Source organism: Acanthopagrus latus, chromosome 17 (genome assembly GCF_904848185.1).
Source record: "Acanthopagrus latus isolate v.2019 chromosome 17, fAcaLat1.1, whole genome shotgun sequence".
NCBI classification, from domain to species: domain Eukaryota; kingdom Metazoa; phylum Chordata; class Actinopteri; order Spariformes; family Sparidae; genus Acanthopagrus; species Acanthopagrus latus.
Genome location: NC_051055.1, coordinates 3321325 through 3347340, shown reverse-complemented (window position 1 = coordinate 3347340; position 26016 = coordinate 3321325). Strand labels below are relative to the sequence as shown.

Sequence of the window (26016 nt, the reverse complement as noted above, 5' to 3'; positions counted from 1 at the left end):
CTCCTGCAGGCACACACTAAAACTGCTCTGATTGACTGTGATTGATTTGAAACATCTCTGGACATCTCTAGTGCATATGGATCCAGCTACACACACACTAACACACAGACACACACACTCGTGGATGTTGTTGAATAGCCACTGGAGTGTCTTCACAAGGCTATTACAGCCAAAGTGGTATTTTAAGCTGCAACCTCAATCAGGGTTCAAATAGGGAAAAATGACAGGTTTGCGAGTGATTTTTTCCTGCAGGACAATGCTTTTCCAAACACCTTAGGGCATGATTTCCATGCAACAACTGTGGAGAGCTGTTTTGATTGCTTTTCAATCAAGCGAGACAAACACTAATTAGATTTTTTTTTTTTTTTTTTTTGAGGAACTGCAGAATTATAGGCTTCTTTCATGAAGCGTGAATGACTGGCACTTCTCTGATAGCTTCTGTGACACTCCTCTGTTTGGACTGGCCATTTGCTGTCAAGACTGTATTCTATATACGCACATGTACTTAAATATACACGTGTGTGTGTGTGTGTATGTATACACATATACACACACATATATGTGTATTCAAAACAAAATGACATTTTCATTCAAAACAACAACAAAAATACAAACTAAAATAAAATGTCATTTCCATTTTGACAAATTCAAGTAATTGAATAAAACAAAGTTTCTAAGTCTCTAAGTGAGTGAGCACTCTGTTGCTTTTTGTTGTTGTGTCATAGATGTGACAAGAATCCTTTTTCAGTGCATTTATTTGTGTTGTTCTTACATCTGAATTTTGAGGAAATGTCTCTTCAAAATTCCTGGATGCGGCTCGCCGGCTGCCTATTGAGGACTACTGGTATAGAGTATATACTTCCATGTACATTTATTCATGATTTACTTATACTTCTACATTTGAGGTTGATGACTTACAGTGTCCATCATCCGTCACCTGCTGATGGATGCTTGTTTGGCCCAGGGGTCTTCTGAAGCAGCAGAGAGGTACAGAGAGACCAGAAGAGCTGCAGCCTCAGCAGTCGCTGAAGCAAAAACCCCGGTGTAGGACGTGTCCGGGGAGGCCATGGAGAAGGTCTTTCAGTTGGCCTCAAGGAGATGTGGCAAACCATCCCACAGGAAAGGAGAGCTGCTGACCAGGATTGGGGATATGGTTGAGCGATGGAAATTGCACTTTGAGAAGCTCCAGAATCAAACTAACACATCCTCTTAAGTAGCAGGCAGGGTCTGAAGATACAGGGGAATTCTTGTCCATATCACTGTTAGAGGTCAAGGCAAGCTGCACAGTGGATGAGATTCGTCCTGAGATGCTGAATGCTCTGGATATTGTTGGGCTGTCTTGGTTGACATGCCTTTTGAGTATCGCCTGAAGGTCTGGAACAGTTCCTTTGGAGTGGCGGACTGGGATGGTGGTTCCCATCCTTACGAACGGGGACGGTAGCGTGAGCTCCAATTACCAGGGTATCACATTGCTCAGACTCACTGGGGTGCTGGAAAGGAACCTGCATCAGGTCCTAAAAGGGTGGATTGTTCCCTCTAGTTGAGGGTACAGCTCCTGCTGTGAGGGAGTCTAAGTATCTCAGGGTCTTGTTCATAGAGTGATGGGTGAGCGGAGCATGAGATGGACAGGGGGTTTGGTGTGGCGTCAGCAGCACTGCTACTGTAGCTCAGGGGTAGAGCCAGCATCTTGTTATCTGAAGGTCGCTGGTTGATTCCCCTGGTCTGCATGTCACAGTGTCCTTGGACAAGATACTGAGGCCCAAACTGCTCCCTATGTGCTGGTCGGCACCTTTCATGGCAGCCACCACCATCAGTGTATGAATGTATGTATGAATTACTGTAAGTCGCTTTGGACAGAAGTGTCTTCTACATGTCATTGTAAATGGATTTGGACCATCTTGGTGAAGAGGGAGCTGAGCCAGAAGGCGAGGGCAGGGCAACATGCAGGGGTTAAAAAGTGTAGGTCCTGAAGTTAACCCTCCTGTTATCCTTGGGGTCAGTTTCATCCCATTCAATGTTCATCATCTCTGAATTAATGGTTGACATCATTTGTTTTGCTTGATATTTAATGACTTTTCTTTGTTCACATCGACATGAATATATTTTTTCATTGTCCTGCACACATTCCCGCAAGGACAGTGATAGTTCAAGGGAGGAGCAAATATATAAAGTCTATGCTGTTCATGTTATATCTATGCATTTCATATAGATATTCTATCTATGCTGTTCATTTTCTGTAACAGTCATTTGGGTGACCATATATCTTTGTATACTATCTCACACATGCATATTTGCACATATAGCACTTACAGTTCCATAGGACTATCTTTGACAATGTTGAAAATGTATGTTTTTGTGAAAAAAACAAAACAAAAACAAAAACATACAAGAACTGATGATGATGATGATGATGATGATGATGATGATGATGTTCTATTTTACAATTAAAATGTTTAGAAATGTTTGATATTGTGATCTACTGTATCAAAAGCTGCTGTAAAGTCAAGCAGTACTAATACTGGAGCCAAGGTCGTTTACCACCCTGACTAGTGCTGTCCCTCTGCTATTATTTGTCCAAACCAGATTTTTCAGAACTATTGTGGATCTCCATAAAATCCTTCCACCGATTAAAAACAAGCTCCTCTATGATTTTACCTCAAATTGGAAAATCGGATGCTTGTTTGTAGTCATTTAGAAGTGAGGCGTCTAAGCAAGCACCTGTACTATTTACACAACGTGAGCACTGGGATTTCAGCATTTGTAAGCATTGCGATATTTTTAATGAGACTGCTGGACATCTCAAGCTGTGTTTATGGTGACTTGAAGAAATGTCCCACCGCGACTGTCTGAGGGTGGTGTGCGATTGCACCCACTGTACTGGATACATATTTCATTGTCAGATGCATACATATTTGTAAATTAATTACATGTTTCTAGAAAACATGGTGTGTTGTCTGCAGCCCTTTGAGGTGCAGATAGACAGCTTATCTTACATCATTAGGGTTTGCTGAAGACTCTTGACTAGGACTAATGTCTTTATTTGTTATGCTGTTCTGAGCATTATTTATGGCGTTTTGATGGTGGTTTCTTATTGGAGGTGTATACTGCAATGTATTGTTATTGTGCAGTCTTTTCTGAGGTTGCTAAAACTACATAAGCTAGCAATTTGCAAACTTGATCTCTCGAGGGGGTCTTACTCTGTGTCACGGTGTATTAGACCATGGATTCAACTTACACCGGAATATCCTTTTAACGAAATATTATTTGAAAATGATATTCTGCTGTCTCCCATTAAGCAGTTAATAAACACATTATAGAAATGTTCAACTGTTCCCCTCAGCAGGCCACTGCATTGAAGTGAGTTGCATTTTAATTTCCAGCTAGCCTCTTCCCAACTTCTGCTGGTAATAAATTGAAGTACACACAGTTATATTTAAATGTTATTAATTGTTTTTAATTGATTACTCTGATTCAGCAGAAATCGAAGAAAGAGAAATGACCAGCTATTTACTTGCTTCTTGGAAAATAGCAGAGCAGTGCAATTAAATCATGTTAACATTTGAAATAAATAATGTGGTAATTAGGGAATTATTCTAAAGTAGTTTCACACATTTTACTTTGTTATTACCAACTTCTTGCCACAAAATTTCAAGATCTGTAAAATGAAGTCTCAGTTTTACCCATATCTGTGAATGAGTTTCTTGAGCCTTCGATCCTGTGTCCTCTGCTGCTGTGACATGCAAATCTGCGCTACTACTGATGAATGTAACTTTTGAGTCCAAACTTCACTTTCAACTTTCTGATAAGAAAAAAGAAAAAAAAAATGACACAAACAAATGCTTCAAAAACATGTTTAGGTTTTGGCAAATGCATTTCCATGTGCCATCCAAATGAATTTCATATATGGTGAGAATACATTCCTGCTCTCTCCTTCCTTTATCTCTCACTCTTTTTCTCTCGCTACATTTACATATTGTAAATTGACTCGATAATCTGCTCCAAATAAATCACTAGTCATGCTGCAAGCTATTTTCAACAAATCTTTTATCAGTGGATAGTATGTCAATAGGAACATTATAAAATATACATGGCCATTGTGCTCTTAGCCTGAAAAAAAAAAAAAAAATGTCAATCTACACATCTGACGTTGGATGCAATGCTTTGATTCAGACAACATGCTATCAATATGTCTCTGACTGTGGACAGACCCGTGCTGCGGTGGTGGACTGATTTGTCGTGTGCTGTATTCCATGTTGATGACGATCTGTTTCTCCTGCTTCTGTCTCGGCTTGCAGACGGACGCCGCGCTGATGTACGATGCTGTGCACGTGGTGGCCGTGGCTGTGCAGCAGTCTCAGCAGATCACTGTCAGCTCATTACAGTGCAACCGACACAAGCCCTGGCGCTTTGGGAACCGCTTCATGGCCCTCATCAAAGAGGTAGATGCGCCTCTACCCGCTACCTGTTATGTCTTCTCTCTCAACATACTGAGCACCGTCACACGGAACACATATGCTCTCAGGGAAGCAGACGGAGACAGAGTGTAAATAAGTCTGAGACTGTCAACGAGGAGGGAATATAAATGAAGAGAAATTACTTATCCTGGTATTTATGTACATGAAATACATTTTTATTGTCTGTATACATATACAGTATATTCCCCAGAGGAGTGTAGCCATCTTGAGCCTGCTCTCTGAATTTCACCCTAAATCACCCACGCAAAAACAGAAACGCAACATTATCTACATTTTTGGTAACTGCCTCACAGTTAGCTACATTTGTTAAACTAGGGCTGTTAATGCTGATATCTCTGTATATGGAGCGGCCAAGGATTAAGCAACCTATACGCAGGGATCTCTAACCTGTTGGCCTGAAGTTTGCAAAGATCATGAGAAGACTAAGAAACTAAGAAAGACAAAATGTGTGGTGAGCGGACACACACACACACACACATGTTTACACTCATTTACATTTCATTTTACGTCACGTTAGTTATAGATCCACATTGTCATAAACATTCAAACCATCAGTGTCACTCATGCACTTGACCTTCTGTGCTTGTACTTGTAGTAGGAGTGTACTAATCATTCTGTAAACCCCTTTCAGTTGTAAAATTAAATCAGTATTTCCTCAGCCAGTGCTGTCTCACCATCACATTCCCCTCTCCCTCAGGAGCGCAGCAGAGAGGGACGGACTGTTTGGTAACTAACTGATGTAATTATCATCATAAATGGTTAAAAAAAAAAATCCAAGATTAGATCAAATAGCATTAAAGAATTAATTTAGTATGATTTTAGTTTTTATGTAGTTGTTGTGTGTGAAATCCCTGCAGTGGACACGACTGTGCTGTCAGATGCACACTGTGTACTCTATGCTGGAGACATTGGAGATGGTGTAGTCCTTGAACACACACTCTCCTGGTACATCCCCACCACCTGCACATATGGATTGTAAAAATGATCAGAGCCTGAAAATAAAGCCATTGACAGCCCTCGCACAATCGTTAGACTCTATATCCTCATTGTGAGTCCTGATCATGATGCGATATGGTTGAAAAGTCTACCATGATAATGAAGTTTCATATTGTCATATGTAGATAATCACTGACCCTTTTTAGTCATCTGTGATACCGTTAACAAAAGACTGGGTGACAAAATGGTCAAATTTAATCTCTTTATTTTCATATTTAACCACTTAATCAATTCCCACAGGTTATAATTATGTATTGTGTGAACAATGAAAATCACACAAATAAATTAAAATACTGCCATACTAGCAAAGTGAGATGCCTTTTTTTACACCCATAGTGCGATACATGTGAAATTTGATAGTAAGCATTAATAGAAATCATTTTAAAAGCATGCACATAATCAAAATGCATTACATTCTTGTTTTACTGGGGTCACTTTTAAACCCCTCATAGACTTCTTGAGGTCAGCTGACCCCTGTTTCAGAACCTCTTTGCTGGCTGAAGTGAAGTTTTTTTGTAGAAGTCTTACCCTTAGTGCCTCTTTTTAAGAATCTACAGCCAGACCAAAACCTCCTTAAAAGCATCAGCCACCTACTTTGTGGCAGTGAAACCAAAGGGTCACTGTGCTGGTGTGTAATGGTGCTGGAGGCTTCTGCTGAGGTGCAGTGGAATGTGCCCCACAGCAAAGCACCCAATTGAAATTTGACTTCTTTGAATCCAGTGACATGTTTCTCAGCCTCTCTAAAGTCAAGGTTACTCTGTTGCCTGTGATAAAATAGCGTTCTCCACTTGATGCTCAAACCTTTTACAGGTTCTGTCCAAAAAAAAAAAAAAAAAAGCTTTTATATTCTCTTTTGATTTGTAAATGAGCTTTTTCAAAAATGTTTCCTTTTAGTAATTTTGGCTATGAGGCTGACTTCATAGCTCTCAACTCTGCCTTTCATTATATACAAGCTGTTTAAGGGCCTGTTTGGACATAAACAAACAGACCTAACCTAGTCGTTATTGCTTCATTTTGTAAAATGTTGCCACAAAGACATACGGCTAATAACAATTCTGTTCAAATATACCAATATAACAGGAATGATATTAAGGTGAAATTGAGCATATTGGTTAGTTAAAAGCAACACGAACATCCCCTAGAGTCAGAGGTGGCCGTACCGCAATATATAAAGATGAGACAAACAGAGTAATGATATGCTTAATTCTAAATGTTGTTGTGTTATTTATTTATTTATTCATTAATTCATTCATTTATTCATTTATTTTCTCTTTGTTTTGTTGTTTGTCTTTAGTTTCAGAGCGTGGCACTAACAGAGATAAGCATTGAGGTGATTGATTTCACAAAGGTTAAGCCTCCAAGGACCGTGACAGTGCTGACATTTGTCAGGCAGTCTGGTTGTTATTATTTTTTTTTTTAATATCTCTTTTCTTTCGATTGAGATTTTGAGGTAAAGGTGGTGCTATACATATCAAGGGTGACTAAAACATTAGGAACTGATGTACACCAAATGTCACAGGAACCAGTCCAGTAGTTGTCGAGAATGAATGAATGCAAAGCAGGCAAGTGAAACATATTTGGCCTGATAGTGGTGTAAAAGGAAAGTTCAGTGGGTCGCCAATATACAACAGATTTATCCACTAAGAATAATAAATGTCCACAGCAGACTCTGTGAAGGCTGGTCATTTGTTCTGATTGTGACGTGCACAGAATTACATTATGTCCTGACAATGGCAATATTCCTAAATTGATGTGAGATATAGTTCTCTTACAAACTTTACATATTGGGCAGAGACTGTGAGAAACTTTATGGGAGCTCATTTTTGCCTCTGGACTCTGGACAGATGATGGAATGTCCACAATGGAGAGTGTAAATCCTCTGAGGAGTATAGATGTGCTAGTTAAGTTTCATGGCCACTGATATGTTTAGCTTACAATTTCAACATCTTGACATGACATGTATAAAGTTGCAGTTTCCTTGGTTGATGCAGATTTCCAAATTTTTAAAAGGGCGACTTGACTATTACATAACTTTTAACATCTGCTCGGAAACATTGCCAGATTACAGGACCTTCTCTCCATCTCAGTCACACAAGACTCAAAATAAAGCGCTCCATTAGCCGACTGCTAAGCATTTAAACAGTGTATTACAGCATATCCAGGACTCCAACTGTGGATGTTTAAAAACAGAAAGAGTCTGTATGTAATGTGCTGCAGTTGAGTGAGTGAGCAGGAACAAAACATTGGTGGTTATGATTCAGACAATGGAGCCTATGTTTTGTTTTGTTTTTATTATTATTATTTTTTAATTATTATTATTAAAAAAGCATTATTCCTAAACTGCGGCTATTATGTTTTACTTTCCCACTTTCACTCTGTTGAACCACTCCTATGAGAAACGCAGTAAAGACTATCACTATGAATTAGTTTTCTTTATGTTTGGACTGGCAGTGGGGTAGTTGTGGGGCTTATGTGCAAATTTGACCAGCACAGTGTCTGTCAGAGTAGGGTTATGGCTGATCATGCCAAAAAACAGCTGACCGGCCTCTGGCTGATCAATCTGTTAATCTCTGGACATGTATGTCCCTGCTGTGGCATGGTGTTCAGACACCAGCATTTACAGGTCTCCTCCTTTGGGAACTATAAATATCCATACTAGATTTCCAGGCAAAATGCAGCAGATAAAATGACAATATAATGACTGTTTTTGGATAAGAAAAAAAATCCACATATTGTTAACTTGCCTCAACAGTTGATAGATATGCCTCCCATCATCCTCTGTGATTGTCATTCATAATAATTCTCCACTGGAGCAACATCTCCTTGTTTCTGTGAACAGCGCTGCTATCAGTGGAGAGACATTCAGACTCTGAGTCAAAGTAGTATGACAAATGCTTCCCAGCACAGTTGTCTGTACTGAGTGAGTAACTTCCAGATCTGTGACTCCCACTCATCTGACTAAAGATAGGCCCTGAAGTCCCCGACTTCCAGTCAGAGCAGCATTGTGAGGATTTGTTGTACCTGAGAAAAAGAAAAAAAAAAAAGAGCCTTCCCTGCTCTGAGCCACTTTCATGCTACATTGTATCCTATCACACCCCTAAATATCTGTAAAGATTGGGTAATTGCCTTCCCACTGTTACAAATGCAGTCCCGCAGAGTGTGTAGGCACCTTGATGCCAGAGAAGACTGTACAGAAAGAAACAGTGTGCGGAAGAGGGAGAAATTGAAAGAGTGTGTTTGTTCACGCTCTTTGACTGCTTTCCCTCAACCACTGCAATCAAAAAGATATTTGAAAGTGGAGTGGCAGACTTGATGCCGATGGTCGGATGTTTTCACTGATATTCTCTGTGTGTCCGCCTCTCTCTCTCTCATTAGGCCCACTGGGATGGCCTGACGGGGAGAATCACTTTCAACCGGACCAACGGCTTGAGGACAGACTTTGACCTCGATGTCATCAGTCTGAAGGAGGAGGGGCTTGAGAAGGTGTGTATGTGTGTGTGCGTGTGTGTGCGTGTTTGTGCCCTTATGAGCGACAACTTGATGATGAGATGGAACATGTCAAATCAACGTGTGAATGTACCAGTGATTCATCGAATGATCAAACTCAGATCAGGACACGGGTCTGAGGCTCTGTTCAGACACAGCTGATGTCCTAATATGATACTGTACATACAGTGTGTAGATTGAGCGAGTTATTTATGTCTGCGTTATCCTCTCCATCTTTGTGAGCCCTTCAGAGGTCCCTTCTTTTTCAGTTCCAATCTTTTTCAGTGTGACATAGCATGGTAGTGTTTCCCTCGACAGTGTTGTCTTACTAAGCAGTGGAGAGGGATATTTCCTCTTTGTTGCCACATTTGGCTCACTATTCAGAAAAGGAGATCTTGACTCCTTTTTTTTTGTGAATTTGTCTGCTGGAAGGTTTTTTTGTTTTTTTTTTATAGGCCAGCATCCTTTTACACAAATGGCAAGTGACAAGTAAGTGTAGAGACATTAGATCCAGCTAGCTAACAATACAATCTGACTGTCTGTCTGTGTGTTTATGCGACAAATCAAACTGATTTCAAAGCTTGCAAAGAACTCAAGCTGCTTTTCTTATTTTACTCCGAACCCTCTCATTTTTGCTCTTCTCTCTGTGCATGATAAGAGGAGACACAAAAGATATTTTTCATCAGTGGTGATGGCCTGTATCTGTAAAGAGATAACAAATGATCCAGTAAGGTCATTTAGACTAAAAGATGGATGCGTATGAGGGCTTATCAGATGCAGAGACTGTGCACAGTTAAGGTTTTACAACTCCGGGAAGTTATTTTGCCTCTCTGGCTCAAAAGATAGAGTGGTCATCAACCAATCACAGGGTTGGTGATTTCATCCCCAGCTCCTTCTGTCCACATATCAGAAGTGGACAGAAGGAGCTGAACCACATGTTACTACAGATGGGCAGGTGAGCACCTTGGCAACTCATCACCATACATGTGCGACCGTGTGTGTGAATGGGTGAGTGAAAAGTAAGCTGTAAAGTGCCTTGTCCATTAAAGTGGAAAGGTGCAGTCTATTTATCATGGTGGCGATCATTTGATCCCTATGTTAACAGACCTCCTGCAGGTGGTGCCCAACTGGCAGCGGGAGAACATGCTGACAAGATTAAATCCGTAATGACTAGAGAACAAAATGTTGTGACAATGTGCAGTGGTGCCAGTAATTAATGAGAGCTGTGACTGATACACAGAAGTAGTCAGTCAGTAGTTTTGATTGCAGTTTATTTTGTAGTCACAAGCACATTGAGCTTTTGAAGATAAGAAATAAAAGCATGAAAAGGAAAATGCTAATGTAGGAACTGGGGAAATATCTTTTTTTTATACTCTGCTCGTAAAAGTAAGCACAAAACTAACATTTTGAAAGACACTGGTAAAAAAAAAATATGTTGTGCATTTTTCTACATCTACAATTTTGGCAGATCAATATGTGCTGTGTTTTCACTTAGTAAAATGTGTTCAAAGCTTAATCACAATGATAACAAAAAAAAAAAAAAAAAGAATGAGAACAAATGAGAACAAATGAGTTGAGCAGGGTCAACTATTTTGCAGACATTTGCATTTTCATTTGCCTTTGTGGTCCAAACAGTGGCTTATATTCCATCAATATACTGTGAGGGATCCAGCAAGGACAGACATGGGCCTTAGTTGTCCATGTGGGTATGAATACACTGAAGAGGAGTCTGGATGTTTATTCGTATGTGTAGCCCCTGTTACTTTACTTTTATGTTGTTTAAAATGTCGTGCTGCTCAACGTGGAAACTTGTTGGATTGTAACTTTTAAAGATTTGGCTAACATCCAAGCAAAATCTAAACTCCACCCGTCTCACATGAATAGGTGCATCTATAGTTTACATCTTTTCCTAGGAAAGACATCTCTCCAGTGTTCCACACTCAATTTAAGATTCATGAGATTATCAGTGGGAAGAGAAGCTGCTAACACCGCCGATACAAATAATATTCTCAAATGAAACTGCAAACACTTCACACTTCAGCATCCTCACTGGTGCTCGCCTCTCAGCAGTTCCTGACCTCTGGTCTGTGTGCTGTGTGCGCCTGCACCTCCATGAATAATTTACTCTATTAATAAAAACCCCTTCAGAAGCCCTCCAGCCTCATGAAGCCTGAATTAAAGAGTTGATTTGCAATTACAAAGCCTATCTCAGGCCCTCACACGGGGCATCAGAGGAGCCCTGAGGAGTGTGTGGCTGTTGTGGGTTGGAGTGTTTGTGGTCCCTTCTAGTGATGCTCTGGGCAGTGGGGTTGGACGGGGAGCGGAGGGTTGCTGATGGGGATGCTTCGCTGTGGAGACTTGAGGGAAAGCTGAGAAACGAAAAGAGAAGCCTTGAGGCACGATCCAATAGCTTCAGCACCCTCTCCTTCCCTCTTGTTTCCCCAGCATGCCCCCCCTCCTCCTCTTAGCCCTCCTCAGTGTTGTCCTCTATTGACCCTTCTAAAGGCCACAGGGCCAATCCAGATCCTATATCATCTTGAATATTATTCCCTGTGGGAAAGTGTGGAGGGTTCACATGCCTGTCAACTGTGTCCTCAGGGTGGGGGTATGGGGTTTTTTTTGTTTTTTTTTTCTCTGTACGCATCCAGAATACAAAGAGGGGGAGTCAGAGTACAGTGTATGTCTATACTGTACATATCAGTGTTATCAATAAATAAAAAAAAACACGTGTGTATTGCTAAAAGCAGGAAGAACTGTGTCCTTCATGCAGCGTGACAGAAGTTGCCCAACCCCAACCATAGGGTAGTTGTGGTAGAGCAAATTTAGAGCAGAAATGGACGACTCTATAATTCTTTTAATAGTTCATAATAATCACAAATGATATCGCAATCGCAATACCTGTCAAAATAATCGCCATATCATGCAGCCCTATTGCCAGCTACTGTTTTGCTTGTTCAATCAGCACCATTCTTTTTTTCTTTTGCGTGTAGAGTTTTCACAGTTAACCCAGTTGTTCCACTGTAACCTGGGGACAGCGGCTGGGAAAATAATAAAACCTCTTCCTGTGTTGTGGCTTGATCACAGTTGCGCTTCTTTTGTGCTGTCATTCAACCTTTTTTTTTTTTTTTTTTTTTTTTTTACCTAGAAAATCTAGCCCAGTGGCAGACTGAATAGCATGTTGCAGGTTAGACTTACAGGGAGCCAATCTATGCTCATGTTTCTACTGTTATTACACTGTGCAGTCGGTATTTACACAAACAGAATGTATGAGAGTTACTGCTCGCATTCAGCCTCTGCTTAATTTGACCTGCTGTTCCTCTCACAATGGGCGAGTTTCATACAGGAACTTGTCACAAAATTGTCTGTTTCTGGTTGGAAGTATGCTCACTGCTTTCGTGTAAAATGGTTGAAATTTGGCGAGCCAACGGCAAAGAAGCCTTGTATTAGCTTCACTGTTATCTTATTATTATCATTATCATCTTAATTAACAAAGTGTGCAGTAATTGAACCCACCACCAGTCAGGTTATTTGTTCTGGATGTATGTATAATTGTAATTTACATGTATCTATGTATCACAAAAATGTTACTAAATGTGCGTTTTGTTTACAGATTGGTACCTGGGACCCTCCAAGTGGCCTGAACATGACAGACAACCAGAGGGGAAAGACGACTAATGTCTCCGATTCCTTATCCAATCGATCCCTGATTGTCTCCACCATACTGGTAGCCTAATCTACTTTTTCAGTGCATCTGTTTGTTTTCTGAAGTTGCTCCATTGTTCACATTTTTCATTCAGCTGTAATGCAGCTTTTGCATTTTAGCTGCATGTTGTGCTGTGTGACGATAGTGTGTCTATCAATGACAAAGTCATATCCCAACGGTGGATTGGTGCATACACAGTGCACAGTGCAGTGAGTGGAGGAAGCAGTCGGTGGGGGGCCCATGATGCCCTTTTCCCCTGTGGCTCTATAGCAGATTTATCCAGTCTGGTTTGGTGTAGCATAAAGGCCAGAGGAAAGATATTGCAAAAGCCTTGTGCAGACTACAGAAATTGAATCACAGTCTGCCCGGGCTGGAATCTGAGGCCATGTCCACCCGTACCAAAACAATATTTCTTTTCCTCCGTCTTCCTTGGCATCGTTTCAGGAACATTTGTGTCCAAACAGATCTGTTGAAAACGACTCAACGCGCTGTAGTTCATATTCCAGGCCTATAGGTGGCGCTTGAAATTGACAAAAAACGGAAAAGAAGAGACGGAGCATGTGCATAAAGCTTACATGCTGAATGCAAACTGACAGTAGAACATGACAAGAAGAAGACGAAAATGGCTAGTCGGTTGTCCATAATCCTTTTCGCTCAGCGTAGTGGCAGAGGAACATCATATTTTGCCCTAGTAACCCTAATAGGCTCAATATCTTCTGTGGCAGGAACACAAGCATGTAGTCCGCCATTGTTGTTGTTGTTATGAGAGGTGGAGCGATGGCGTCATCGATATGCAAAATATGCGGATTCAGCATCCACACGAGAACGCAAGGGCAACATTTTTGGATTTTTCCGCCCTGAGACCAGGTTTCAAAAAAGTGCGTTTACAGGATCCATGTGGACGATCGGCCAAAATGATGCCAAATGTGTGTTTACACACAGACGTGTTTTTATGTGACTGGGCCCTGAGATTAAACTGTGCTGTTGCCAAAACAACATGTGCTTGTAGTCAGAGCACCACAGAGCAGAGACATGGGAGATGGGCAGTAATTAATCATTGTCTATCTGGCCTTTAACCTGCACTTACTGATATAAATGCACTTTATCTGATTTACGCTGAAATAGATCCGATACATGAGATCAATGCATGTTTTAACAAGAAAATGCAACTGAGAAATTTGAAGTTGCAGTACATGCCACATTAGTTAGACCAGCTGAAATGAATGGGCACAATTGAAACAGCTTACTTTGGAAGAATAAGGTTTCTTAACTCAGTCAGTTAGAAAGTTCATGTCCCATGTCAGAGTGGGTTTTTACTCAGCACAGTAAACACAGTGCAGAAGACAAGAAAATCAAATTGTCAGACTGGCGTTTAGTTAGATCTTTGGTAAAAAAAACAAAAAAAAAGTAATACCCTGACCATTTAGTAAACTTAAACCTGCTCTATGCAGTTCACTTACGTTATCTACAGTTATTTCCCTGCAGAGAAGTCAGCAGGATTCAAACATTCACCTCTAGCTGCCATTTTGGGCTGACAATGTGCAAATTAAATATTGTAACTTTAAATGTATGTTTATAGCCAAATCAAATTGTAATGGTGCTTTATTGCGGGACCAATTATAGAAGGCTAGAACAGCTCTCAGCCATAACACACTCCCTCCAAAGATGTCATTATTTTTAAGCTTTTCCTCTTGAAAAATCCTTCAGTGCTTTGCCTGAGCTGCCCTTTCTGTTTAGAGAACTTTCTGGGGACGTAGCTCTCCGTCTCAATTGAAGTAGAGTACCCCAAAGCACTGCACTCTCAAATTGCCAGTTGACTTCACCACTTTGGAGGACTCCAATTTGGTGGGAGCAGGCTCAGGCAGGGAAAATTGACTGATTGATTGTCCAATAAGATTTCATGGTTTACAGCTCTGCCTCCCATCAGCCAATTTATCAGGCATGTTTTATTGTTTCTCTTGCCAGTGGTGCGGAAAGCAGAGGAATTCAAACAGAACTTTGAAATGGAGCTGTATCTTAAAAGTCTTTCTAATCTGTATTTTTACAGCAATATATTTCTACAGGCATCATAACAGTTTTGCGCGAATGATAATCCAACTGTCTTCAGTAGCTAGCCGGACAGCTGTTTCCTCCAACACCCACTCTTTATGCTAAGCCAAGCTCTTCAACTTTGAGCACACAGTCGTATTGATCTTCAAGCAACACAATCAAGAAGCACGTTTTCTATAATACTAAGCTATTCCTTCAAGGTCTCTATCTCCTCAAAAAGATACGACTGAGGGCCAAACCCAAAGCAGTTCTTGCCCCCACCACTTAGCCTTAACCCTTTATACTACACATATTGAGCATGGATATATGGATAATATAGTGTGAAATGTCAGGGCTATGGGGTCATCCAAATGGAAATATTTCAGAGGCAAACTCCTAACCAAGGGTTATGAGAACTCGCTTTTGTTCTATATATAATGGGCCTTGTCTTTAAACCAAACATAAAACAATCACTACAAGCTTACTGAAGTCTCTGTCACTAACTAGCCAGCTGGCTAGCGTTATTTTGTTTGATTTTGTACAGTCCCCTATTTTGATGTACTTCAGTGGTGCATCTCCACCTTTTGATGGCAACAACACCAGAAACCCAGAATGTTTGCTTAAGTCCAGCTGTGCAGTCGCTCCTCTAACATCAGTACAGGCTGGCAGGCTGGATTGAGGGAACTGAGCCTTAATTTAATAATGTGCTAATTTTCTGATGCTGAGCAATCTTTTGTCACCTCTTTACTTAGCATACCTCCTGTACTTGTATGTTAACATATGCATGACTGTTCCTGCAGTCAGTAGGCACAGACTGTGCACCCTATGAGAACCATGACACTGGAGGGAAACTTGTAGAGGCAAGCCAAATTAAAGACATATAAGATCCTATTATTGAGGAGGCAAGCGTAAAAATAACAATATCAAGTAAATTGCGGGTTGTCATTATTTATCATGGGCCTTCTTTCCTTCCGCTCGTGCTGTGAAGTGATTGGATTGCAGTTATTAGCAAAGACTCTCTACGGCTGTAATTGCCATATCAGGATTGAGTCATGGGGAGATGTGTGATGGCTGTGAGCAGTGAGGAAAAGAAGGGAGGGCTGACAATAATTGGGTTTGTTACATTTGATTGATGCACACTTTCATCCAGCTTCTCATCATTTTCTTAGGGATTATGTACTATAAAACATGATGTAATTACTGTTGAGATCTTGGCCTATCAACAGTTTATCTCTCTGGAAATCACTCCTGTAATGTTGTGGTTGAAATGAAGTACCTTTAGGCTAATGGCTGGAGCTGCAGATAATATACTGTGTAATGTCTTAAAGAGAGCAAGGAGCGCGCCTGCTACCACTTGCACAGAAACAGCCCAGGTTTTATTAGTCACTGCAGAATATATAGAGCTACAAGCAGACTGGTCTAAAATACAGATTCATTTTTTTTTTCACCAAAAGGCCGAAAAAGATACCAAGTGGCAGAAGCTTATCTGGCAGTTTTGTTGCAGCAGTTGCCACCACATTTGATAATAAAATATCTGGTGCTGAACCATCCATTGTATATGATAAAGTATATTTATCATCAATTGATTATTTCTAGTTAACCTGCTTGCTATCCATAAGTCCTCCAAACTAGTAATCTAAATGCATTGATTGTCATTGCTATGAAAAGCTAACATTTTGCTTTCTGATCTGATGTCCCCATCAGCAGAATGACATTTTTAGTGTCTTCCTGTAACCAGAATGAATTACTGGTCCATGACATTGGTTTGGTTGAGGGGACATTCGATATGGATCTTTTCTTTTTAGCCAATACCAATACAGTAACTGATATATATATATATATATATTTTTTTTATATCTGTAATTTAAAAAAAAAGGTACTGACCTGAGGCTTGTTGTGAGAAATATGGATGCTGGAGTTTCAATAGCTAAAATAAGAATTGTCCTGGAACCATTGCTGAGCATGTACTTCAAAATGCAATCAAGTAGTCTTCTTCTGAAACTGTAAAAACTGTCATCACTGATTTCTTCTCCCATATCTCTTCTTCTTCTTCTTCTTCTTCTTCTTCTTCTTCTTCTTCTTCTTCTTCTTCTTCTTCTTCTTCTTCTTCTTCTTCTTCTTCTTCTTCTTCTTCTTCTTCTATTTCCAACCAGAATTATATATACACATTTCCAAATATCAGGCTGATCATTTATTAGACCAGTGTATAAAGTGTCCTGCATCCCTTGTTAGGTCAAAGCACAGAAACTACTTAGTTTCTGTTACTTAGATTTTATACTTCAGATTAAATTCTCTTAAACGGCAGGTTATGAAAATGTTTTGCAAATGTAATTGAAACTGAAAGAAAGTGCTTTTGTTTATGTGATGCTGTAGTGAGTATTTGGATGCTTTTTGGCAGGATACATTCAGTGTTGGTTTGGTTCTGCACAATTTCATTTTAACACATATTGTACATCCACAGCCACCATCATACATGTCGTATGTTTTACCTGTCAGCTCTGACACCTTAGATTTCAACAAGATCCAGAAATCTATGGATGACTACTAACATTTACTAGTGTCTTGTCTGCATTGTAATGTTTAAACAGCCCACTGTGGATACTTGAGTCCAAATGTTTGTGAAACAAATAGGGCATCTGAAATGAGAAAGTGGAAAGCTTATACATGAGAGAGAATGACAGTAAACCCTTCATTGATTGCAACAGTGGATGAAAAATGAAAAGGCTGTGGTCTTACATTAGACTCATTTCCATTTGCCTGTCAGCTTTCGGGGTGATTGTTCTTGGACCAGACGGTGCAAAATGCAAACAAGCCAGTGCAAGAGCTCACCGACCTTCCCAAATGTGCCACATTCAAGGGACAGATGTGGAAAAATAATGAATGAATAGGACCAGTTGCATCAATTACTGGATCATGCTGACAAATAAGTACTGTGAAGGATCATTAAACTAAATGATGGAGCTATCAAACGTATGCATGTTGTTAGTGTAACATATCCTGGTGATTATCTGCTGAGTGATGCATCAGTTTTTTTCTAAAATGTCTCCAGACGCCAGTGTTGCCATCAAACGATTATAGGAGGGACATCAGACAGGACTGTAACACAAGTATATTACCAGAAGACAAGACATAAATGTCCTCTATGTAACGACTGCTTTTGAATAGCCTTAAATTTGTGCAAGTAATCATGGTCTTTTGTTTAACTATCTACTTCTATCGTTACTAACTTTTCAGTGTATTGTTAAACATTTGTGGGTTGACTTGAATACATCCTTCTGTGTAGAAAGCCACTTGACAGTGTATATTAATCTGGGGTAAACTAGATTACCAAGTAGTCCAATAATTACCCAAGAATGTCATCAGCCACAAATTGAAACACAAGATTTGAATAATTTAATTTTTAGTACTAGCATATGGGCTTCTTTACAAATCAGTAACAAATTAAGGTGGTTATCTTTATTTATTTCATATTTCTGTGTACTAGTTCAAAACTTGATGTACTGTAGAGGCACAGTATTTAGATGCACCTCCCCCCTCCCCCTGTGTGACCACCATGCGTTACAGTTGTTCTAAGATGTTCGACAGATGCACGATTCGATTGGAATCTGGTGAATTTGGAATTCAGGTTGCTATTTTGAGCTCTTCGCCACATTCCTTGGGCCATTCCTGAGCAGTGGCCTTGGGACAAAAGGTTTCCCGTATTCCAGTAGAATATTGTTTTGCAATGAGATGATCAATGCTTTTCACTTTCACTGCCAGTGGTTTTAATGGTTTGGCTGATCAGTGTATAAAGCTCCCATACAAAAGATGTTACATGTAAGCCAATGGGAAGTCTACCCTCACATGCCCAGAGCACCTGGACGCTTTGCTTTGTTCTCCGCGGCAGCCACGCTGCATGGAAGGGAATCAATAATACTAAAATAAATGTTTTAAAACTGAAATAAGGCAGTATCATTTGTTTTTTTGTTTTTTCTGATGCACAAAATCCATTGTTTTTAATTTGCTGGAGAAGAATGAGCTTTATTTTGTGTTTACGGAGAGTCTGCAGAGAGACATGTTAGTGGTATAGCTTTAATTAGGTTTGCTTTGCAGAGATAGTTTTCTTCTCCTTCACCCTAACTTTTTAATTAAAGATGCACTGGCCTCCGTCTGCAGCCGGCCTCGCTGCAGGAGACAGGAGGCAGAGTGTGTATTTGTGTTTGTGTTGTGTATTCAGGCTGGTGGGGTAGGCTGTAACCCTACACGTGCTTGTATCTGTCTGAGATCTGATACTCATACTATTGTGCAAACCCATTCAATTTCACTTAATTCCTTATTACACACAATAGAACTGTATTTAGCAATTATAAACATTTTGACAAAATAATCTTTAAATCCACTTACTCTCTTTGTGCAGACCTTTCAATCACATCCCACAGTCTTCACAGATAGACTAAATGATCGTATTTGATTTTTTTTTTTGGGGGGGGGGTGTTGCAGGAATAACATATTTTTGTAGGCAGACCCATAGATTAGCATTACCTTGTTCCTCGTACTATAAACCTATGGGATTTATGAATTGGATTTTGGATTAGTGCTGAAAATAAGCTCTGTGGTGAAGACAAGTTTATGGTTCTCACACATTTTGTTCATAAATTAATCTTCATAAATGAAAACAACTTTTGTGATTTTTGAAGGATATATGAAATGACTAGAGTTAAAAAGCCAATGCTATTGGCTACGGATCAATTACGCCACAGTCCTGTGACTTCAACATCACTAAGTGTCTCACCACACTGTAATATACACACTTTACTATAAATTGATCGATCTTGTAAAGTTAGTATTAGAATAGTTTGCAACTATTGGACTTTGTTACATTTGACTCACGGTGGATTATTCTATAAAAAAGATTATCAAGATTGACACAGAAAATAATAGATATTCTGCTTATTTAGTCCTTAGTGGATTCTTTCTAGGATTAGATGAGCTGCTTCACTACCTATGATGCAAATGGATGGCATCTTTTTGAAGTGTAACATAGTTAAGGAACACAATTGTGTGTGTTTCAAAGACAATGATGACAAGGATGTTAAGTAACAGCCATAACAGTGTTAGTAGCGTAATTAATTAATGATAAATCATAGTATAATTAAACATTTCAAAATGTATTTTATCAGCTGATCACTGTAACTGGAAACAATGTTAACCTTTGACTAAGGCATATTGCGAAGCTCACTGATTAATTTTGCTGTGATATTTTGTGTTGAAACCATAGTGCTAATTGGGCAATGTGCTCATGTGTCAGATTATGCTCTTCACTGGGCCTGTGTTTATTCATTGGTTTTAAAGCATGTGAATTGAAGCTGGAGAACCGTGCTGGATGAATCACATCATGCCATTACAATTGATTTTGAATGGTGTCTCTTTTGAAGATCTCTTTTTTAAAAAGGCAGACGTTGCTAAATCTGTGTTGGTCAGCGTTGACCTAAATCAAACTCAGATTAACAACTTGCATCATTTTTTTACATAATTTCAATGATTGTAGCAGATGAGGCTTTGTTCTTAGTTATCCACTCTCCAGTCTTTGCACCACAGTGTTCAACCAAACACACACCAAAGACTTTGAAATTCAGCTCTGGAGTATATTATAAAATGTGTGAGGACTGAAAAACGATAATTTTCTCATGTTGTAGCTACCTGTTCAACAAATATCAAAGCCTGTCTATCCACCACTCTCAGTAGCACAGAGGAAAGAGAAGAGCTTTTAAACTGTCCAGAGACAATCCCAGGTGTTGCTGATTGTTCCACTGAGAGTTGCTCTTTGCTAATGTGCAGACTGACTGTTTGTGATAATTACAGTCTTTCACAGTTGACAGAAGGTGAGAGGTCATAAGCTGCTAATGGGCTCACAATGACTTCTTTGTGCTCAACATGCGAGATAACAGTTGTTCCGCCAGTTAACATGGCAGCAAACAGAGAGCCGGAGAAAATGGTCAAATAATAAAAGAGGAATTAAATTATAATTTAAGGAGCTGAGGAGAAATGTACTATTGCCATGGTTTAAAGGTCCTTTCAGAGAGATAAGAATGAAGGCAATCTGAAACAAAAGCAGTTATTACAGCAGGAAACTGCATTGAAACACTTAAAATTTACATAGAAAACAATCCTAGCAAAGACCTTTTAAAAATGATGTTGATATGTGAATTACACTTGATGACAGGTTAGACTGTGCTTATGGTCTTTTCAGGTTCAGGCACAAAAAACCCCTGGTTAGGTAAGGATTAGGAGGGTTTGGTCAACACAAACATAATAATAATAAATAATACTACATTTATGGCTGGAGATGCCCTGACTTCTCTTAAAAAATGTTTGTTTTTGTAGCCACAAGTAGAATTCCTAGAAAATATGGGGTGGTTTCAAAGTTACAAATGATGCAACAAAGTCTCTGCTTTGCACTAGGCTACGCATCCTTCTCGCCTGTGACACCACCACCACTCCCCCGACTCCTTAAATGACAGTCAGGTCATAAAGATGTAACAGAAACATGTCAATATGGTGGCCTCCGACATGTGCAAATGTGAACGTATCTGTGGTTTGCAGAGATGTCAATTGTCACATTTTATCCAGACACCTGTGGTGGCGATAGATCACCATGAAGGTGATTCACAGTTTGAGTTTGAAAGTATCTGACCAGGTAACAGCAGGCACTGCAACTGCATGGGGGAAGGAGGGGCTTGCCAGCAGCATATGCACAAGAATGATTGGCACTTCTTAGACACTCCCCTTGGCTCTGATTAGTTGTATTTAGCCGGGAGCGGTAGATCCTTGCAAATCCAATTACAGCCACTGGGTGGAGCCACAGACTGCTGACCTGTATCTTATTCTTTTGTCAGATCATATTGACAATTTTAGCAAATATAACCGAAAAATAGTCACAGATTACAGCTTTAAAATGAGGTATATAATTCAAGCATTGTACAACACTGAAGGTAGTGCTGCCATGAGGTTTGGCTGCTTCGCTGTCTTGACAGGAGAAAAATGCAAAGAAAAAAAAAGAAAAGAAAAAAGTTGTGCCAGTGATTGTGTGTTGAGACATATAATTAAAAATTGAAAAGAGTAGTTAGCAGAGTCAAAACCTGTGTCAGATGCTAAAAGCTGGCAGAAGTCAGTCAGTTGTTTGCCAGTACTTTGAGGATAGTCCAGCTGTAGATATCTATGACAGCATTGCGCTTTCATCACTGAACATTCCAGATTCTTCGTTTACGTTCACTTACACTGTGACTCAGAGTGGTGGCGGCCACACTTTTAGAAAAAAAAACTGTTACAACCAGGTAACCATTTCACCTTGACACTTATTGAATAGGGGGATGCTGTGTTGTAATGGAGGATGGGGCATTGACAGAATCAAACTAAGGACATTAACTAGTATGTCCATTTTCTTGCTACTTTATATTTCAACTCCTGCATTTTGGTGGCAAAAATCGTACTTTTTTACTCTCTGCATACGCACAATAAATGTATGTAGTTACTAGATGCTTTGCATAATGCAAGCTGCATCAGAGCCAAAGTAACACTTTTTTTTTTAAGTAAATGTATTCATCAACAATATAATTAGAGAACAAAAAAGATAAATAAATAAAAAAAATAAATTAATTAATAAAATGAATAAGGAAAATGCTGAATATTATCATGCAGGCTGATAAAAGTTCAACCCATAGTATACAGTATATACATACTTGTAAATATATGTACAATTTCCATCTAGGACATTATTTTAGCTATGTAGTATCATATTTGTTACTGAAGCTTGTTTTGTTTGACTTTTATTGATTGATCATTAATCTCTTATACAGAGTGACAGTATATGATACTAATTATTTAATTCACATTTCACACTTTCACTCTAAAGTAACAAAAAACATCCAAAACTCAGAAGAACATTATTCAGTGATAACACTGTGTTGAGAGGTTTGACTGCCTCCCACTATTCACAAAGAGGGACTCGAGTTTATAACACAACATCACACAGTAGCTGAGGAAGTGAGCACATTTAGAATGAGAAGATAACACCTCTCTTACTTTCCCTAGACTCTGATATTGGTTGTATCAATAAGTGGAGTCCTTCTGCACACAGTAATAAAAGTCTCTAGAAAACTACCAGTGTGTTAGAAACACTGGTATGTTCATCACCACTGAAGCAGTGTTTCAGTTACCATGGAGATGGGAAGAAAGGCAAACGTTGCTTTCGACCTTGGATTGTTAGATGTTGCAATGAATGTGAGGTACAGTACAGACACACACATATATATATATATATATATATATATATATATATATATATATATATATATATATATATATATATATATATATATATATATATATATATATATATATATATATATATATATATATATATACACACACACATATATTTATGGGCAATACACATCACATGCACAACACACTGTTGGCATGCTGTGTTAGTGTGCACATGAGGTAATGGAGGCATATGTACACTTCAGTTATGTTCACCTTCAGCGTGCCTCTACAAGCAAACACTCGTGTGTTTATGTGTTTGTACTGTTTGTCTTGACATTGCAGAAGCTCTGATATTGATCTGTATGTGGACAGTGTTTTCTGCTCTTTCATCAAGATTACATCAGTATCCTTGCAGTCATGCAGCTGCTTAGGTATATTGCTGCAGCGCATGAGTCGCAGTAGATATAACATATCATGTGCTGAGCTCTTTGAGCAATGATAAAGGATGGGATGTTGCAGTGTGGTTAAAGTGAGACTAAAGCTGGTAATCTGTCATAAAATGCCATTATTGGAAACATTTACATTATCACAAATTATAATCAAGATGATGAACTCAGGTTGGTGATCGCAGTGGTAATAAAATGTACTTTAGTTTGCACCATGAGTAAACAGTTGTGGGGCTAAAATACAAATACATCACATGTGGAGTGACCAAAATCGTGCAACCATACTCACACATTATGCAAACACAGACATCACAAACATGATGTACATGTAAATGAAAGTCGGCATATGTGGCTAAATATTTTGCAGGTGATCAATTTCAGTAGGCCCTTTTGTTCAGTACACTATCTTCACTATCTCTAGTATCTTAAATGAAACAGTATTTAATACATCCTAACCCCTCTATAAAATATATGTGGATTTATAGAGATCTAATGTATTAATAAGTCACACTGGAAATGTTGTATTTGTTTAACATGTGAAAACAACAGTTCAACATGTGCTTTGTGTAACAAACATACAGTTAACGCTTTATAATATACATTATTAACAAATGGTATGGTTTTTCACATTGTATTTGATAGTAATTTAATTGTTAACAATACATTTGTTAAGCATTTTTTTTCACCAAGTGTTTGTAGCAAAGTAAAGACTAATGTTTAGATTACTATGTAAATTGTTAAGTAACACTTTGTTCATCTATCAACATTATTTGGATATCATTATAAAGATGCAAGTGATGTTTTTAAACCTTAACAACACTTAATAAAATACAACAATTATGAATTTACTATATATTACTTTTGTTTTTTGGTAAACATTTGCCAAAAATTCCACCAGTGATACAAGATCTGAAACAGCATTTAACATGGGGTCAATTGTTATCACAGTATATGCGTATGTGTGGGTTCTTTTCTTAGATTTCACATGCAAAAATGTCAGACATCACATATGAATCTGCATCACATATCCACACAGAGAGACATGTGTGTTTTGGATATCTCATATGATGAGCGTTGGCATGATGTAGAATGATTTAGTAAATGACTTGACAGACTGACAAAGTGTTTTACAGAACAAACTGTCAAACAATGTCATGTCAGTTTTTTGTATATTTCATGTGTAAGTTTTAGTGTCACAAAAGTAAATTACACATTACTAATTCATTAATGAGTATATTAATTTGCAAATTAAGTACATTATTATTATCTTTACATATTTTATAGAGAAAAATAATAGAGGGATTTGCAAAGATATGGATTTGTAATACTGTTTTGATTGGACACTGTCACACAGCTCTACTTTATTTTACTCGAAAATGTAACATTTCTTTTCTCACAGTACTGTGCAGTGAAATCATTATCCTCAACATCTGTCTACTATCACTATTACAGGCAAATTTATGTTATGCTGCAAAAACAGCCTATTTGTTTGGCCTGCCTTCCCCCCATTCAAACGTCTCACGGCCTGCATACTATTAAAACTCCAGCCAGCAGAATGTGTCAAAGCTGTTTGCAATCTTAAATGATTTTTTATTTTTTTTTTCTTCTTCAGTCATCGCAAAGTTATATTATAAACAACACCTGCCTGACAATATATTTCTGGATTTATTTGTCTGAGAGAGACAGGGGAGTTGTAGAAATGAGGGACGCGCAGTGAGAATGAGCTTCTAAGGCTAACAAAGACAGATGGTGTGTGGAGCAGAGGAGGAGGCAGGAGGAGGAGAAAACAGGGAGTGAAGCGTGGAGGAACGGGAGGAGAAGGACATGGTGTAGGGAGAAAAAAAAAAAAAAAAAAAGCTGTATGAAGAAGACATTAGTAATCGCCCCAGCTGTTTGCGTGAACAGAGCTGATGCGGTGGCTCTTGCTCTCTCTTTTTTTGTGTACGTCTATCAGTAGCTCTTATCTTATTGACAAAGCATGCGGTGTCCTGAATGCTGGGCCTGGGCCCAAAGCCAGCCTGCTGAGCCTGAGAGGAGCACAGAGTCATTGATACGGGGGATTATCTTTTATTATGGTCATGCCTCACTTTGCACCCACACTACCTCACATCACAGGACTGGGACTGCTGGCAAGCACACGCACAAACACAGCAGCTTTACACATGCTTTACTAGCGGAGCCAGTGTGTGTTTGGGCTTGCGTAGCTCAAAAGCCTATCTCACACATCAGAAGCCCTCTCAGATAGGCCTTATCAGTAGGTAAAAGATGCCAAGTGTTGCAGAGACTCACTCCCCCTCCACTTTTTTCACCTGACAGGAGGAGCCATATGTGATGTTCAAGAAATCTGACAAGCCACTGTACGGGAACGACCGCTTTGAGGGCTATTGCATAGACCTGCTGAGAGAGCTGGCTAACATCCTGGGCTTCACTTATGAGGTTCGCCTGGTGGAAGATGGCAAATACGGCGCCCAGGACGAGAACACGGGCCAGTGGAACGGCATGATCAAGGAGCTAATGGACCACGTGAGTCTCTTAACATCATTATTAGAGTCATGTAAACATGCTTCCTGAAACCATCCCTCTGTTTCTTCAAAATCTAAGCGTAACATTTTAAATGTTTGACCATTTCACCAAAAAC

The 26016-nt window shown here is 39.2% G+C and overlaps 1 protein-coding gene across 2 annotated transcripts in view; it reads left to right on the top strand.

Annotated features, from left to right (window-relative positions):
• The window catches only part of grik2 (glutamate receptor, ionotropic, kainate 2), a 266601-nt gene that overhangs the window by 156584 nt on the left and 84001 nt on the right, over nt 1-26016 (top strand). For both annotated transcript variants that reach the window (XM_037075481.1, XM_037075480.1), the window contains exons 8-11: nt 4296-4439; nt 8847-8954; nt 12568-12681; nt 25695-25901. In XM_037075481.1, the coding sequence (XP_036931376.1) occupies nt 4296-4439; nt 8847-8954; nt 12568-12681; nt 25695-25901 (573 nt within the window). The remainder of the gene's footprint in view (nt 1-4295; nt 4440-8846; nt 8955-12567; nt 12682-25694; nt 25902-26016) is intronic.